The sequence below is a fragment of the Panthera tigris genome, chromosome B3, assembly GCF_018350195.1.
Source record: "Panthera tigris isolate Pti1 chromosome B3, P.tigris_Pti1_mat1.1, whole genome shotgun sequence".
Taxonomy (NCBI): domain Eukaryota; kingdom Metazoa; phylum Chordata; class Mammalia; order Carnivora; family Felidae; genus Panthera; species Panthera tigris.
In genome coordinates this window covers 47,797,128-47,813,741 of record NC_056665.1, presented here as the reverse complement: position 1 = coordinate 47,813,741, position 16,614 = coordinate 47,797,128, and the positions used below count along the sequence as shown (strand labels likewise).

Below are 16,614 nucleotides of genomic sequence, written 5' to 3'. Positions count from 1 at the left end.
GTGAGAGAAAAAGACATCATATGTTTTCACTCATATGTGAATCTTGAGAAACTTAACAGAAGACCAGGGGGAGGGGAAAGGGAGGGAAAAAAAGTTACAGAGAGGGAAGGAGGCAAACCATAAGGGACTCTTAAATACAGAGAACAAACTGAGGGTTGATGGGGAGTGGGGGAGAGGAGAAAGTATGTGATGGGCATTGAGGAGGGTACTTGTTGGGATGAGCACTGGGTGTTGTATGGAAGCCAAGTTGACAATAAATTATATTTAAAAAATGCTAAAGGATGGGTTTGTAATACAATTGTGAGAGAATCATCCATATCGCAAATAATATTAACAATCTTAGAAGTGAAATATATGGCAGAAAATATCAGTAATGAAAGATATAGATTGACATTTGGTATTTCTCCATCCATGTAAGATAAAGTACACAACAGGATGGAGTTAAGATGGCAAAGTAGTATGGGGACCCTAAGCTTGTCTAGTCCCTGACATCAGCTGGATCAGCATCACACCATTTTGAACACCTAGGAAATTGATCGAAGGATTAATACAATAATCTGCATTATTTGAGCCAGAGAATTTGGCAGTTACGCAATGAATAGAAGTGAATTGGGGGAGGAAAAAACCCACAGAGCCATGGAGGGTAGGGAGACATTTTTGCAGAGAGAGGACCGAGAGATTAAGAAAAAGGGGGAAACTGTAGCACATCGGGATCATGCAAAAAAGCACACACCCCAAAAGTAGCTGGAGAGAAACAAAGAGTAAAAACACTCACAGGAGACAGGACAAGACGTTTGTTGTCCAAAATCACTGATGGGGAGAAAGGAGAGGGTTCTAATACTGCCAGAAGTTTATACACAGTGGAGAACAGAGTCTGAAGTTTCAGAGCTCAGTGCCTGGCAGTCCTCTGGTGGAAAAGTAGGGCAAATACCCAAAAGCAGGCAGCACAGTTCGAGGGGTCCAAGTCTCTCACGGGGAGAAGCGGTTCTCCTGCTTGCGCTGCATTTGGTAGAGGCCATACAACCTTCCTATGGGCAAGATTCTCAGCAGACCCTGGAGAACTGCCACATTTACTGATATTTTAACAATGATCCCAGAGTGGAGCAAAACCTGGCACTGGCTGTGTGTTGTGATTTACCATAAACTCTGAGACAGTGCTGCTCCGCGATCACGTGAATGTTTTCTGGGACAACCTGGCCACTGCCCAGGAATACCCTACCCCAGAGAATCAGCATGGATCCAAGATGCCGGGGTCTCTGAAGTGTGGGGTTTTGAAACACAGCCCCGTCTGAGATAAATCTCTGGAGGCCACACCAGGAAGACAGACAGCTTGGACAAAGAGTAAAGGCATGGAGCAGATGGAAGCCTGAGACAAAGGACGGTTGCTTGACTGCTTGTGTGTGAGGGCATGAAATTCCTGCGCCAGAGACTAGAGAGCCAGGTGAAGCTATTTTCACTGCAAGCATGCACATGCACATGCACACACATGTGGAACAACCCCAGTGAGCTAAGCAGTGCCACCAAGTAGAAAACAGAGCTGTTACACCAAGCCATGCCCACCTGCACACTCCAGGCACATCCCCCAGAGGACCAGCACAAATCACTTCCACCTGCTTAGTCTACAGACTACAGTGCTGCAAAGTTTCAGTTCTAGGGAAAAATGGATATAACTTCATTTGGATATCATTCGGTTTGCTTGTTTGTTTATTTTCTTTGCTTCTGTTTTTATGTTATTTTCTTTTTTCTCTCTCTGTTTCTCAGATACAGAAAGGGAAATTTTTTTTAATTTTTTTATTCTACTTTATTTTCTTTATTCTCTTTTATACTATTTTATTCAATTTTTTAATTAAAAAAATTTTTTAATGTTTATTTTTGAGACAGAGAGACAGAGAAAGAGTGAGAGAGAGAATGAGCAGGGGAGGGGCAGAGAGAGAAGGAGACACAGAATCTGAAACAGAATCCAGGCTCCGAGTGGTCAGCACTGAGCACAACGCGGGGCTTGAACTCGTGGACCATTAGATCATGACCTGAGCTGAAGTCAGACACTTAACCGACTGAGCCACCCTGGTGCCCCTTTTTTAATATTTAAATTTGTTTTATAAGTTATTTTTTCATTTCTCTCTTTTCTCTTTTCTGTCAAGCTTATCTAAACAAGCAGACTAAACACACCTAGGTTCTAGCTTCCTTTATTTGACTTTTTTTATTTTTAATTTTTTATTTTATTAATTTTTTCTTTACCTCCAAAATGAAAGGACAGAAGAATTCCCCTCAAGAGAAAGCAGATGACAGCCAGAAATTTAATTGACAAAGATATAAGTAAGACATCTGAACTAGAATTTAAATTTTTTTTAATGTTTGAGAGAGAGAGAGAGAGAGACAGAGTGTTAAGTGAGGGAGGGTCAGAGAAAGGGAGACACAGAATCTAAAGCAGGCTCCAGGCTCTGAGCTGTTAGCACAGAGCCTAACATGGGGCTCAAACTCATGAACTGTTAGATCATGACCTGAGCCAAAGTTGGATGCTCAACCAACTGAGCCACCCAGGCATGCTGAACTAGAATTTAAAACCACAATTATAAGAATACTAGCTGGGGTTGAAAGAAGGATAGAAGACACCAGAGAATCCCTTTCTACAGAGATAAAAGAACTAAAAGCCAGTCAGGCTGAAATTAAAAATGCTATAACTGAGATGCAATCTCAAATGGATGCCATGACAGCAAGGATGAACAAAACAGAGCAGTGAATCAGTGATATAGAAGATAAAATTATGGAAAATAAAAAAAGTATAAAAAAAGAAAAAAAAAAGGCAAAAGATCACAATACAAGACATAGAGAACTCAGTGGCTTATTAAAGAGGAATAACATTCATATCATAAGAGTCCCAGAAGATGAAAAGAGACAAAAAAAAAGGGGCAGAAGGTTTATGTGAGCAAATTATAGCTGAAAACTTTCCTAACCTGGGGAAGGACACAGACATCAAAACCCAAGAAGCACAGAGAACTTCCATTAGATCAACAAAAACCAACTATAACCAAGACATATCATAGTCAAATTCACAAGATACACAAACAAGGAAAGAATCATGAAAGCACCAAAGGAAAAAAAAGTCCTTAACCTACAAGGGAAGACAGATCAGGTTTGCAGCAGATCTATCCACAGAAACTTGGCAGGCCAGAAAGGAGTAGCAGGATATACTGAACATGCAGAATCAAAAAAATATGCAGCCAAGAATTCTTTATCCAGCAAGTCGGTCATTCAGAATAAAAGGAGAGCTAGAGTTTCCCAGACAAACAAAACTAGAGGAGTGGTGACTACTAGACCTGCCCTGCAATAAATTTTAAGGGGGACTCTGAGTGGAGAAAAAAACAAAACAAAACAAAAAAGACCAAAAGCAAAAAAGACCAGAAAGGACCCAAGAACATTACCAGAAATACCAACTCCATAGCAATACAATGGCATTAAATTCATTTCTTTCAATAATCAACTCTGAATGTAAATGGACTAAATGCTCTAATCAAAAGACACAGGGTATCAAAACGGATAAAAAAAAAACAATGCCCATCTATATGCTGACTACAAAATACTCATTTTAGACCTAAAGACATCTGCAGTTTGGGGCGCCTGGGTGGCTCAGACAGTTAAGCATCTGACTCTTGGTTTCAGCTCAGGTCATGATCTCGCATTTGTGAGTTCAAGCTCCGTATTGTGCTCTGCGCTGACAGTGCAGAGCCTGCCTGGGAATCTCTATCTCCCTCTCTCTCTCTGCCCCTTCCCCATTCATGTTCTTTCTCCCTCAAAATAAATAAATAAACTTTAAAAAATTAAAAAAAAAAAAAAAGACAACTGCACACTGAAAGGGGATGGAGAACCAACTATCATGCTAATGGATGTCAAAATAAAGCCTGAGTAGCAATACTTATATCAGACAAATTAGATTTTAAAATAAAGACCGTAACAATAGATGAAGAAGGGCATTATATCATAATTAAGGAGGTTATCCACCAAGATCTAACAATTGTAAATATTTATACCACCAACTTAGAATCATCCAAATACACAAGTCAAATAATCACAAACATAAAGAAACTCATTGATAATAATACCATAATAGTAGGCGGACTTTTTTTTTTTAAACTTTTTTTTTTTAACGTTTATTTATTTTTGAGACAGAGAGAGACAGAGCATGAATGGGGGAGGGTCAGAGAGAGAGGAAGACACAGAATCGGAAACAGGCTCCAGGCTCTGAGCGGTCAGCACAGAGCCCGACGCGCGGCTCAAACTCACAGAACCACGAGATCATGACCTGAGCTGAAGTCGGACGCTTAACCGACTGAGCCACCCAGGCGAATAGGCGGACTTTAACACCCCACTTAACAACAACACACAGATCATCTTAGCAGAACATCAGCAAGGAAACAATGGCTTTGAATGACACACTGAACTGGATGGACTCAACAGATATGCTGAGAACATTTCATCCTAAAGCAACAGAATACACATTCTTCTTGAGTGCACATGGAACATTCTCCAGAACAGATCACACACTGGGTCACAAAACATCCCTCAAAAAGCACAAAAAGATCAACATCATTCCATGCATATTTTCAGACCACAATGCTATGAAACCTGAAATCAGCCACAAGAAAAAATTTGGAAAGACCACAAATACTTGGAGATTAAAGAACATCCGTAAACCAAGAAATTAAAGAGGAAATAAAAAAGTGCATGGAAGCCAATGAAAATGAAAACATGACAGTCCAAAACCTTTCAGACGCAGCAAAGGCAGTCATAAAAGGGAAGTATATCCCAATCCAGGCCTTGCTGTAAGAAGGAAGCAATGTCTCAAATACACAACCTAACCATTCACCTAAAGGAGCTGGAAAAAGCACCGCAAATAATGTACAAAACCAGCAGAAGAAGGGAAATAAAGATTAGAGTGGAAATCAATGATTTCTAAATCAAAAAAATAGTAGAACATATTAATAAAACTAAGCTAGTTCTTTGAAAAAATTAACAAAATTGATAAACTCCTCGATTTATCAAAAAGAAAAAGGAAAGGACCCAAATAAATAGAATCACAAATGAGAGGAGATTTCACAACAAACACCATAAAAATACAAACAATAATAAGAGAATATTATGGACAACTATATGCAAACAAATTGGGCAATCTGGAAGAAATGGATAAATTCCTACAAGCATATAAATTACCAAAACTGAAACAGGTAAAAGTAGAAAATTTGAACAGACCCATAACCACTGAAGAAACTGAATCAGTAATTATAAACTAACAAAACTGAAACAGGAAGTAGAGCATTTGCACAGACCCACAGCCAGTACAGAAATTGAATCTGTAATAAAAAATCTCCCAACAAACAAAAGTCCAGTGTCAGATGGCTTCCTGGGGCAATTCTATCAACATTTAAGAAGAGTTAACACCTATTCATTTGAAGCTGTTCCAAAAAATAAAATGGAAGGAAAACTTCCAAACTCATTCTGTGAGGTCAGCATTTCTTTAATTCTAAGACCAAAGACTCCACTAAAAAGGAGAATTACAGACCAATTTCCCTGATGAACATGGATGCAAAAATTCTCAACAAGATACTAGCAAACCAAATGCAACAATACATTGAAAGAATTACTCACCATAAGCAAGTGGGATTATTCCTGGGCTGCAGGAGTGGTTCAATATCCACAAATCAATCTATGTGATATATCACATTAATGAAAGAAAGGATAAGAACCATATGATTCCCTCAATAGACACAGAAAAAGCATTTGACAAAATATAGCATCCTCTCTTGATAAAAACTCTCAAGAAAGTAGGGATGGAGGGAACATCCCTCAACATCATAAAGGCCATCCATACACGAAAGACCCATAGCTACTATCATCCTCACTGAGGAAAAACTGAGAGCTTTTCCCCTAAGGTCAAGAACACAAGAGTGATGTCTGCTCTCACAACTGTTGTTTATCACAGTACTGAAAGTACTAGCCTCAGTAATCAGATAACAAAAAGAAAAATAAGTCATCCAAATTGGCAAAGAAGTCAAACTTTCACTTTCCACAGATGACATGATATTCTACGTGGAAAACCTCAAAGATTCCACCAAAAAACTTCTAGAAGTGATACATGAATTCAGCAAAGCTGCAGGATATAAAATTAACATACAGAAATCAGTTACATTTCTATACACCAATAATGAAGCAACAGAAAAAGAAATCAAGGAATCTATGCCATTGATAATTGCACCAAAAACCATAAGATACCTAGGAATAAACCTAACCAAAAAGGTAAAAGATCTACACACAGAAAGCTATGGAAAACTTAGGAAAGAAATTGAAGAAGACACAAAGAAATGGAAAAATATTCCATTCTCATGGACTGGAAGAAAAAATATTGTTAAAATGTCAATACTACCCAAAGCAATCTACACATTCAATGCAATCCCTATCAAAATACCAGCATTCTTCACAGAGCTAGAGCAAATAATTACAAATTTGTACAGAACTAGAAAAGTCCCCAAAGAGCCAAAGTAATGTTGAAAAGGAAAACCAAAGCTGGAGGCATCCCAATTCTGAACTTCAAGCTACATTACAAAGCTACAATCATCAAGATAGTATGGTACTGGCACAAAAAGAGACACATAGATCAATAGAACAGAACAGAAAACATGGAAATGGACCCACAAATACATGGCCAACTAATCTTTGACAAAGCAAGAAAGAATATCCAACGGAAAAAAGACAGTCTCTTCAGCAAATGGTGTTGGGAAAACTGGACAGCGACATGCAGAAGAATAAATCTGGACCACTTTCTTCCACCATACACAAAAATTAACTCAATATGGATGAAAGACCTAAATGTAAGACAGGAAGCCGTCAAAACCCTAGAGGAGAAACCAGGCAAAAACCTCTGATCTCAACTGCAGCAACTTCTTACTAGACATGTCTCCAGAGGCAAGGGAAACAAAAGCAAAAATGAACTATTGGGACCTCATCAAGATAAAAAGCTTCTGCACAGCTAAGTAAACAATCAACAAAACTCAAAGGCAACCAACATAATGGGAGAAGATATTTGCAAGTGACATCTCTTATAAAGGGTTAGTATCAAAAATGCATAAAGAATTTCTCAAACTCAACACCCAAAAAATAAATAATCCAGTGAAGAATGGACACTTTTCCAAAGACATCCAGATGGCAAACAGACTCATGAAAAGACGCTCAACATTACTCATCATCAGGGAAATACAAATCAAAACCACAATGAGATACCACCCCACACCTGTCAGAATGGCTAAATGAACAACTCAGGAAACAAAGATGTTGGCGAGAATGTGGAGAAAGGGGAACACTTTTGTACTGTAATGCAAACTCGTGCAGCCCCTCTGGAGAACAGTACAGAGGTTCCTCAAAAAATTAAAAATAGAGCTATCCTATGGCTAGCAATTACACTACTATGTATTTATACAAAAAATACAAAAATGCTGATTCGAAGGGGCATATGCACCCCAATGTTTACGGCAGCACTATCAACAACAGCCAAATTATGCAAAGACCCCAAATGTCCAATGACTGATGAATGGATAAAGAAGATGTGGTATATATATATACAATGGAATATTACTAAGCAATCCAAGAGAATGAAATCTTGCCATTTGCAACAATGTGAATGGAACTAGAATGTATTTTGCAAAATGAAATCAGTCAGAGAAAGACAAATATCATGATTTCACTTATATGTGGAATTTAAAAAAACAAAACAGATGGACATAGGGGAAAGGAAGGAAAAATAAGATAAAAACAGAGAGGGAGGCAAACCAGGGGAGACTCTTAAATACAGGGAACAAACTGAGGGCTGTTAGAGGGGAGATGGGGACAGGATGGGCTAAATGGGTGATGGGCATTAAGGAGGGCACTTGTTGGAATGAGCACTGGGTGTCATATGTAAGTGATCCATCACTAAATTCTACTCCATTATTATACTATATGTTAACTAACTTGGATTTAAATTAAAAAAATAATAATAAATTTGTTGTAGATTTAAAAAAAAAGATGAAGTATACAACAAAATAAAGATACAGAAATCTAAATAATGTAATTAATAAGCTATGTTTGATTGATAAATTTCAAATTCCATACCCTATGAAAAACTGCATACCTATTTTCAGGTTTCCATGTAACATTAAATAACCTATCCACTCAAAAAGGAAAAAAAATTGTGAGAATTTTGGCTTTTACCATTAATGTTTGAACGCCAGTTATGCCTTTAAATAAACTGGCTATAAAACAATGAGAAAAATGTTCATCTCCAAGAATTTTTTTCTTTTTTTTTTTTTTAAGATTTTAATATATATTTTAGAAAGAACCTACAAGCAGGGCAGAGAGAAAGAAAGAGAGAGAGAGAGGGAGAGAGATTCTTAAGCAGGCTCCATTACCAGCGTGGAACCCGAAGCAGGGCTCAATCCCACGACCCTGGGATCATGACTTGAGCCAAAATTAAGAGTCAGATGCTCAAGAGAGTGACCTACCCAGGTGCCCCTGCAAGAATTTTCTAAAGATTAAATGAAATACAGTATTTAAAGTTTAGTAGTCTGGCACATGGTCTCAGATACACAAATTGTTCTTAATACTGTAGGATATTTGCCTTATGTTTTAGATATTCTTTACTGAATGAGAAAACATTATTTCTGTAGTGCAGTCATCTACTTATCTATAATAGCAAACATTAATTCACAAAGAATCTAAAAATCACATTTTTTCAAAATGGAACTCATTGTTGTAATACTAAAACTTCAACTGATATATAAAATGCATAAGTTAGGATACAAAAAGTCTAAGTTTTAAACTTCCCTGTCCTAGAGTTGATGACTATTCTGTCACATTTCTTTATGATATAAACACACATAATAAGCTGTTTATATCATATATTTAACTTAGTTCACTAATACGTCTTCGAGATCATCCCATATCATTATCCATTACAGACATTCCATTCTTTTTAAAAGGTTGCATAGTGTTCTATTATATGAATATTATATGAAATTTTGGTTGTTTCTAATATGAGTAATCAAAAACAATGCAATAATACACATATTGGATGTAAAGCTACATTTTGGAAAATAGCTGCCAATTTTACCAGATACAGAAGGATATACACAATATGCTACAATTTATATACAAAACAGAAAGAAAATAAGAACATTTGTGTTAACTGTATATGTAGAAAGGAAATTAGGAAAAATACAAAAACCAACTAATAAAAATTATTTTCTTTGAGAGTCATTCTGAGAACCAGTTAAATAAGAGACACAGTTAGGATTTTTCACTTATATGTCTTTGGAAACTTTTTTATCTTGAATAATATCACTGTATTCCTTACTCAAATAATTAAAGTCAAAGAATGTAGCTTTTTCTTTCCATCTAAAATGCAAACATAAAATACATCAAGTATCTCATCAAAGCATTACACAGATTAAAAAAAAAAAAAAAAAGTGAAAGCACCTGTACAGGTTAATTCTTATGTAAGAAGAAAGCACAGAGTGCAATTATCAGGGACTACATTCTGGTTGCTGGAAGTAGTGACAGACCAAATGCTGTTTTGTAACCGAATAAAAAGACATACTTGAAATTCTAAAAAAGTTCCCTTATTTTTTCTACCTTTTTAATAAAATGTTTTATCTTAATAAAAGTTTGTCAATCTCTGAAATTGTGAACAAGAACTTTCCTTACCTATTTCTTTACAACTGTACCTTTCTCCTTCCTTTCTTTCTTCATATAATCTACATGGACTTTTTTCTTTCTCTTTCTCCCTTCCTGCCATTTCTACAGGACATGCAAAGAGAATGCAGGATATCTTTCCTCACACCAAAGGAGGATACTGTAATATACACTAAAATATTTCAAGTGAAATGTTACCTACACCTCATATTTCATTTGTACTTTGAAAAATTCTTAAAATTTAATCTCAAGAGCTTCCTATTCCAATAAAAAGCCTGAATTAATTTAGGACAATTACACAAACTATACTCTGAATATAATTATTTCAGATGAAATGCTCCATCATTTGGGGTTTAAGTCTGAGCATTGAAAATTAAATGTAAAATTCAGATTTTCATCATGTAATGTGTCATGCACATGTTACTATGAACCCAAAAACATAATAATTACAGAAACTATAAAAATGCCTTTTTTTAAAAGTTTGAATTATGCCAAATCTACTAAATATTTTGATTAATAATTTACTTTCATTTAAAATGAGAATATAATAAGTATACATTATAATGTATATAAACTTAATTCTTAAAATTTGATGATTCAGGGGCGCCTGGGTGGATCAGTCGGTTAAGCGGCTGACTTCAGCTCAGGTCATGATCTCGCACTCCGTGGGTTCGAGCCCCCCATCGGGCTCTGTGCTGACAGCTCAGAGCCTGGAGCCTGCTTCAGATTCTGTGTCTCCCTCTCTCTGACCCTCCCCCGTTCATGCTCTGTCTCTCTCTGTCTCAAAAATAAATAAACGTTAAAAAAGGGGCGCCTGGGTGGCTCAGTCGGTTAAGCGGCCGACTTCAGCTCAGGTCAAGATCTCACGCTCTGTGAGTTTGAGCCCCGCGTCGGGCTCTGGGCTGATGGCTCAGAGCCTGGAGCCTGCTTCCGATTCTGTGTCTCCCTCTCTCTCTGCTCCTCCCCCGTTCATGCTCTGTCTCTCTCTGTCTCAAAAATAAATAAAAAACGTTAAAAAAAAAAATTTAAAAAAAAAAAAATTTAAAAAAAATTTGATGATTCAGAGGAAATTTAAAAATCTTATATGAAGATAATCATTATGAATATAAATCTTTGCCAAAGTTATATGGAAATACCACTATGACAAGATTTTTTTCATTAAATATCTGGACAAAGCATTATTTACTATAAATCAATACTTTAGGGATTTGCAAACCTTTTTAAAATTAAATTTTGAAAAAGTTTTACCTTCATGTGATTTTTCAAAGGATCCAAAAGATTAAAATGAATATTGCACTTTGGACAAGCTCTTGGAAAAGGTGTTCCATTTTTAGATTGATTTGACGAGGTATTTGTACCTAAAATAAATTCAAAACATATGTAATTCAAAATTCATCTTTTATAACTTTAACCACTAAAAATAGTCAGGAAATTTACGATTTCTAAAATTTATATATAAATACTATAATTTCTTTTTTATACGCCACATTTCACATTTACCTTTTGATGATGTAGCCTGGGGAGATGTCACTGAAAGAGACTTAACTGAAGGAAATACAGCTGAAGAATTTATTCCAGAAACACCATCACTGGGCTTAGGTTTTTTTGGATTAACGCTGTTTACTTCAGAAGTAGAAGGACGTTTTGATAAAAACGAACTTTCATTCATACCTACAATGAGTTAAATAAGTGGGAAAAGTATTTTTAAACACTGTAGCATGTTTCCTACAACTAAATAAAATTACTTTGGAGCTAAATTAAATGTAATACAATTGAGTGATCCTATCATTCAAATGACAATAAATAATGATAAAAATTTATGTGATGAAAAGTCAGGGGTGTACCAAATGGAAATCTTAAAAAAGAAGAACAAAACTGGAGGCATCACAATCCCAGATTTTAAGATATACTACAAATAAAACAGTATGGTACTGGCACAAAAACAGACACACAGATCAGTACAACAAAACAGAGAGCCCACAAATAAACCCACAATTATACGGTCAATGAATCTACAACAAAGAAGGCAAGAATATACAATGGTTTGAAAAAGTCTCTTCAACAAATGATGTTGGGAAAACTGGACAGTTAACATGCAGAATGAAACTGGATTACTTTATTACACCATACACAAAAATAAACTCAAAATGGAATAAAGACCTAAATGAAAGATCTGAAACCATAAAATTTCTACAAGAAAACATGGGCAATAATCTCTTTGAAATCAGCCATAGAAATATTTTTCTAGATAGGTCTCCTCTGGCAAGGCAAACAAGAGCAAAATTAAACTACTGAGACTACACCAAAATTAAAGACTTTTGCACAGCAAAGGAAACCATCAACAAAACAAAGAGGCAATCTACAGAATGGGAAAAGATATTTTCAAATGATACATCCAATAGGGAGTTAATATCCAAAATTTACAAATAACTTATACAACTCAACAGCAAAAAAAAAAATAATAACGCAATTAAAAATGGGCAGAAGAGATGAACAGACATTTCTCCAAAGCAGACATACAGATGACCAACAGACGCATGAAAAGATGTTCACCAACACTAATCATCAGTGAAATGCAAATCAAAACCACAATGAGAAATCATCTCACACCTGTCAGAATGGCTAAAATCAAAAAGACAAGAAATAACAAGTGTTGATGAGGATGTGGAAGAAAAGGAACCCTCATGCATTGGTAGGAATGCAAGCCAGTGCAGCCACTTTGGAAAACAGTGTAAAGGTTCCTCAAAAAACTAAAAATATAATTACTGTATTATCCAGTAATTCCACTACTGGGTATTTACTCAAAGAATACAAAAACATAAATTCAAAAAGATGTATGTTTATTGCAGCATTATTTACAATAACCAAAATGTAAAAGAAACCCAAGCATCCATCCACAGATGAATGGATAAAGAAAATGTGATGTATATGGAATATCAGCCATAAAAAAGAATGAAATCTGAACTTTTGCAACAACAGAGATGGACCTAGAGGGTACAATGCTATAGTGAAATAACTCAGTCAGAGAAAGACAAACACCATATGATTTTATTCATATGTGTAATTTAAGAAACAAAACAAATGCATAAAGAAAAAAAGGAGAGAAAGAAATAACCCAGACTCTTAAATATAAAGAACAAACTGGTAGTAGCCAGCAGGCAGGTGGATGGGAAATGGGTGAAATAGGTGAAGAGGATTAAAAGTACACTTATCATGAAGAGTACTGAGTAACATATAGAATTTTTGAATCATTATATTATACCCCCGAAACTAATATAACACTGTATTCAATTATATTCGAAATTTTTTAAAAAGTAATTTAACTTTTGGGTGAGGAACTAAAATGGCAGCATAGTAGGACTCTAGGCTCCTCTTGTCCCTTGAACACAACTAGGTAACTATAGCATCATTCTGAATACTCAAGAAATTGACCTGAGGACTGACAGAACAAACACCACAACTAGAGGGAGAGAAGAGGCCACACATCTAGGTAGGTAGGAAGCACAGACACTTTGGGGGAGAAATGGACTGCAGGTGCTGCAGAGGGGAGGGAGCTCTGGTGGTGGAGAGATGAGAAAGAGAGGGGAGGGAGAAAGAAAGAAAAAGAAAAGAACACACAGGGGAATGCACAAAAACACTTCCCCAAAGCCATTGGCCGGGAAAAGGAGACAGGCGGATTTTCCTAAGTTTTTGCAATCAGCAGAGCTTGAAGACAGGAGTTTTAAAGGTCAGCAGGCTTGACGAGAAGGCAGGCAAACAAATCTGGGGAAGACAGTGACATCTGAGGAATGCCCAAGGCACACAGTGGGGAAACTGTTCACTTGTGGGGCGCATCTGAGAGAGGTAGCATTTGGAGAGGCACCTCTCACGGGCCAAAAGAGCTGGGAGCACTATTTCCCTACCCTGCCCCTCAGCATAGGCACAGAGCCACCTGCCAAGGGAAGCTTGGACCCAACACTGGCTGCCTACCCTGTGCACCTTTGCCTCTGGCGACTGCCGTTCTTGGTCAAACCCACATCAGTCCCAGGGCAACAAGACCTTTTGCCAGAAGGCCAGCACAGGCCATGCCCACACCACATCCCTAAAGTTTGGAGTTTTAGAAGTCAGAAGGGTTGGCTGGGCTAGAGCCCTAAGTACACTGCACTGCTCCTGGCAGACAAGCAACCCAGGGACAGACAGCATGAAAATGGCAATCTGAAAGATGCCTGGGACACAAGAAGGGAAACTACCTGCTCTTTTGAGAGTGCTTCCCTGATAGGAGCAAGCACGGAGACCCCTCTCTGGGGACAAGGGAGCACGCTGGCACCATTTCTCTCCCCAAGTGTCAGCATAAACCACCTGCAGTAAACAGCATAGTGCCTACACTGACTGCCTAACCTGCTTACACCATGCCCTGCACCGCCCCCCAGCACTCTGGTGGGACTTCCCTTCTTGGGCAAGCATGCTTCAGTACCAGTGCAGTCGGCCGTTTACCCGGAAGACCAGCAGAAACCCCGCAAACATCACATCCCCTGGCCAGACAGTTCTGCAAGGCTTCAGTTCTAGAGGAAGTAGTTAAAACTCACCAAACTCTGTTCCAGGTCCAAACAATGCTCACTGCAAGCAAACAGAACCTCTGAAGATGATTGGCCTAAAGGACATACTAGCCAAAACACAGCAGTGAAGTGCACACAACACACACCAGAGACACTCCCTGAGGCGCCAAGCTCTGAACACTATATGACCTCTTCTTCATAAAGCCATTAGTCTCAGAAACAGGAAATATAACAGGCTTTTCTAACACACAGAAGACAGAGACCTAGATAAAATGCCACAACAGAGGATTTAATCCCAAATGAAACAACAAAAAGTCATGGCCAGAAATTCAATCAAAATAGATATAATATCCCTGATAGAAAATTTAAAGCAACAATCATACAATACTTGCTGAGCTTGAAAAAAGGGAGACCCTTACCTGAGATAAAACTGTTAAAAAACAATCAGTCAGAAATGATAAATGCAATCTGAAAACAAACTGAAACAAACTGGATGCAGAGAACACATGGATGGAAGAAGCAGAGGAACAAATAAGTGATACAGAAGATAAAATAATAGAAAATAATGAAGCTGTACAAAAGACAGAAAGAAAGAATTATGGAACATGAGAATAGACTTAGGAACTTAGTGACTCCATCAAACATCATAACATTCATATTATAGGAATCCCAGAAGGAGAGAGAAAAGGGGGGAGAAAATTTATTTGAGAAAATAACAGCTGAAAACTTCCCTTATCTGGGGAAGGAAAGAGACATCCAGATCCAGGAAGCACAAAGAACTACCATCAAAATCAATAAAAGCAGGTCAACATCAAGACATATTGTAATCAAATTTGTAAAATATAGCCAAAAAAAAAAAAAAAATCCTAAAAGCAGCAACACAAAAAGTCCCTACCTTACAAGGGAAGATCCATAAGTCTAGCTTCACATCTCTCCATAGAAACTTGACAAGCCAAAAGGGAGTGGCATGATATATTCAAAGTGCTAAATGGGAAAAATCCGCAGCCAAGAACACTTTACCCAGCAAAGCTATCATTCAGAATAGGAGAGATAAAGAGTTTCCCAGACAAATAAAAACAGGAGTTCGTGACCACTAAAACAGCCCTGCAAAAAATATTAAAAAGGGACTTTTCAAGTGGAAAAGAAAGACTAAAAGTGACAAAGACAAGGAAGGAACAGAGAAAATCTCCATAAACAATGACAAAACAAGTAATACACTGCTACTAAATATATACCTATTAATAATTACTCTAAATGTAAATGGACTAAATACTCCACAAACAAAAGACATAGGGTGTCAGAATGGGTAAAAAAAAAAAAAAAAGGTACTGGGGTGCCTGGGTGGCTCAGTCAGTTGAATGTCCAACTCTTGATTTCAGCACAGGTCATCCAGGGTCAGGGGATTGAGCCCTGCATTAGGCTCCACACTGAGTGTGGAGTAAGATATTTTCTCTCTTCCTCTGCCCCTCTCCGCACTCATGTACAATCTCTAAAATGATAAAAACATTTTAAAAAATAGGGGCATCTGGGTGGCTTAGTCAATTAAGTGTCCAACTTTGGCTCAGGTCATGTTCTCACAATTTGTGATTTCAAGCCCCAAATCGAGCTCTCTGCTGTCAGTGTAAAGCCTGCTTCAAATCTTCTGTCCCCCTCCCTCTCTGCCCCTCCCCATCTTGTGCTCTCTCTCAAAAATAAACAAACATTTAAAAATGTTTATTAAAAAAATAATAAATAGGGGTTCCTGTGTGGCTCAGTTGGTTAAGCATCTGATTTTAGCTCAGGTCATGATCTCACAGTTCATGAGTTTGAACCCCGCATTGGGCTCTGTGCTGACAGCTCGTAGCATGGAGCCTGCTTCGGATTTTGTCTCTCCCTCTCTGTCTGCTCCTACCCCCTCATGCTGTCTGTCTCTCAAAAAAATAAGTAAACATTTTGGGATGAGCACTGGGTGTTGTATGGAAACCAATTTGACAGTAAATTTCATATATTAAAAAATAAAAAAAAAATAAAATAAAAAAATAAATTAAAAAAAATTTAAAAAAAAAAGTAAACATTTAAAAAAAAATTTTTTTAATAAATAAATAATAGCAAGACCCTACTAAATACTGCCTAAAAGAAACTCATTTTAGACCCAGACACTGGTAGTTTGAAAGTGAAAGGATGGAGAAATATTTATCATGCAAAAGAACATCAAAAGAAAGCCAGAAGAGCAATACTTATATCAAACAAATTTGGTTTTAAAACACAGGCTATAACATGAGATGAAGAAGGGCACAACAGAATAAAAGGGACTATCCAACAAGAAAATCTAACAATTGTAAATATTTATTACCCCAACATGGAGATACCCAAATATATAAAA

General features: G+C 37.1%; 1 protein-coding gene across 4 annotated transcripts in view; it reads right to left on the bottom strand.

The window, feature by feature from the left end:
* Positions 1-16,614, bottom strand: part of ZNF280D (zinc finger protein 280D) — a 139,782-nt gene that overhangs the window by 88,293 nt on the left and 34,875 nt on the right. For all 4 annotated transcript variants that reach the window (XM_042988791.1, XM_042988793.1, XM_042988794.1 and 1 more), the window contains exons 8-9: positions 11,218-11,388; positions 10,966-11,075 (exon numbers count right to left, since the gene is read on the bottom strand). In XM_042988791.1, the coding sequence (XP_042844725.1) occupies positions 10,966-11,075; positions 11,218-11,388 (281 nt within the window). The remainder of the gene's footprint in view (positions 1-10,965; positions 11,076-11,217; positions 11,389-16,614) is intronic.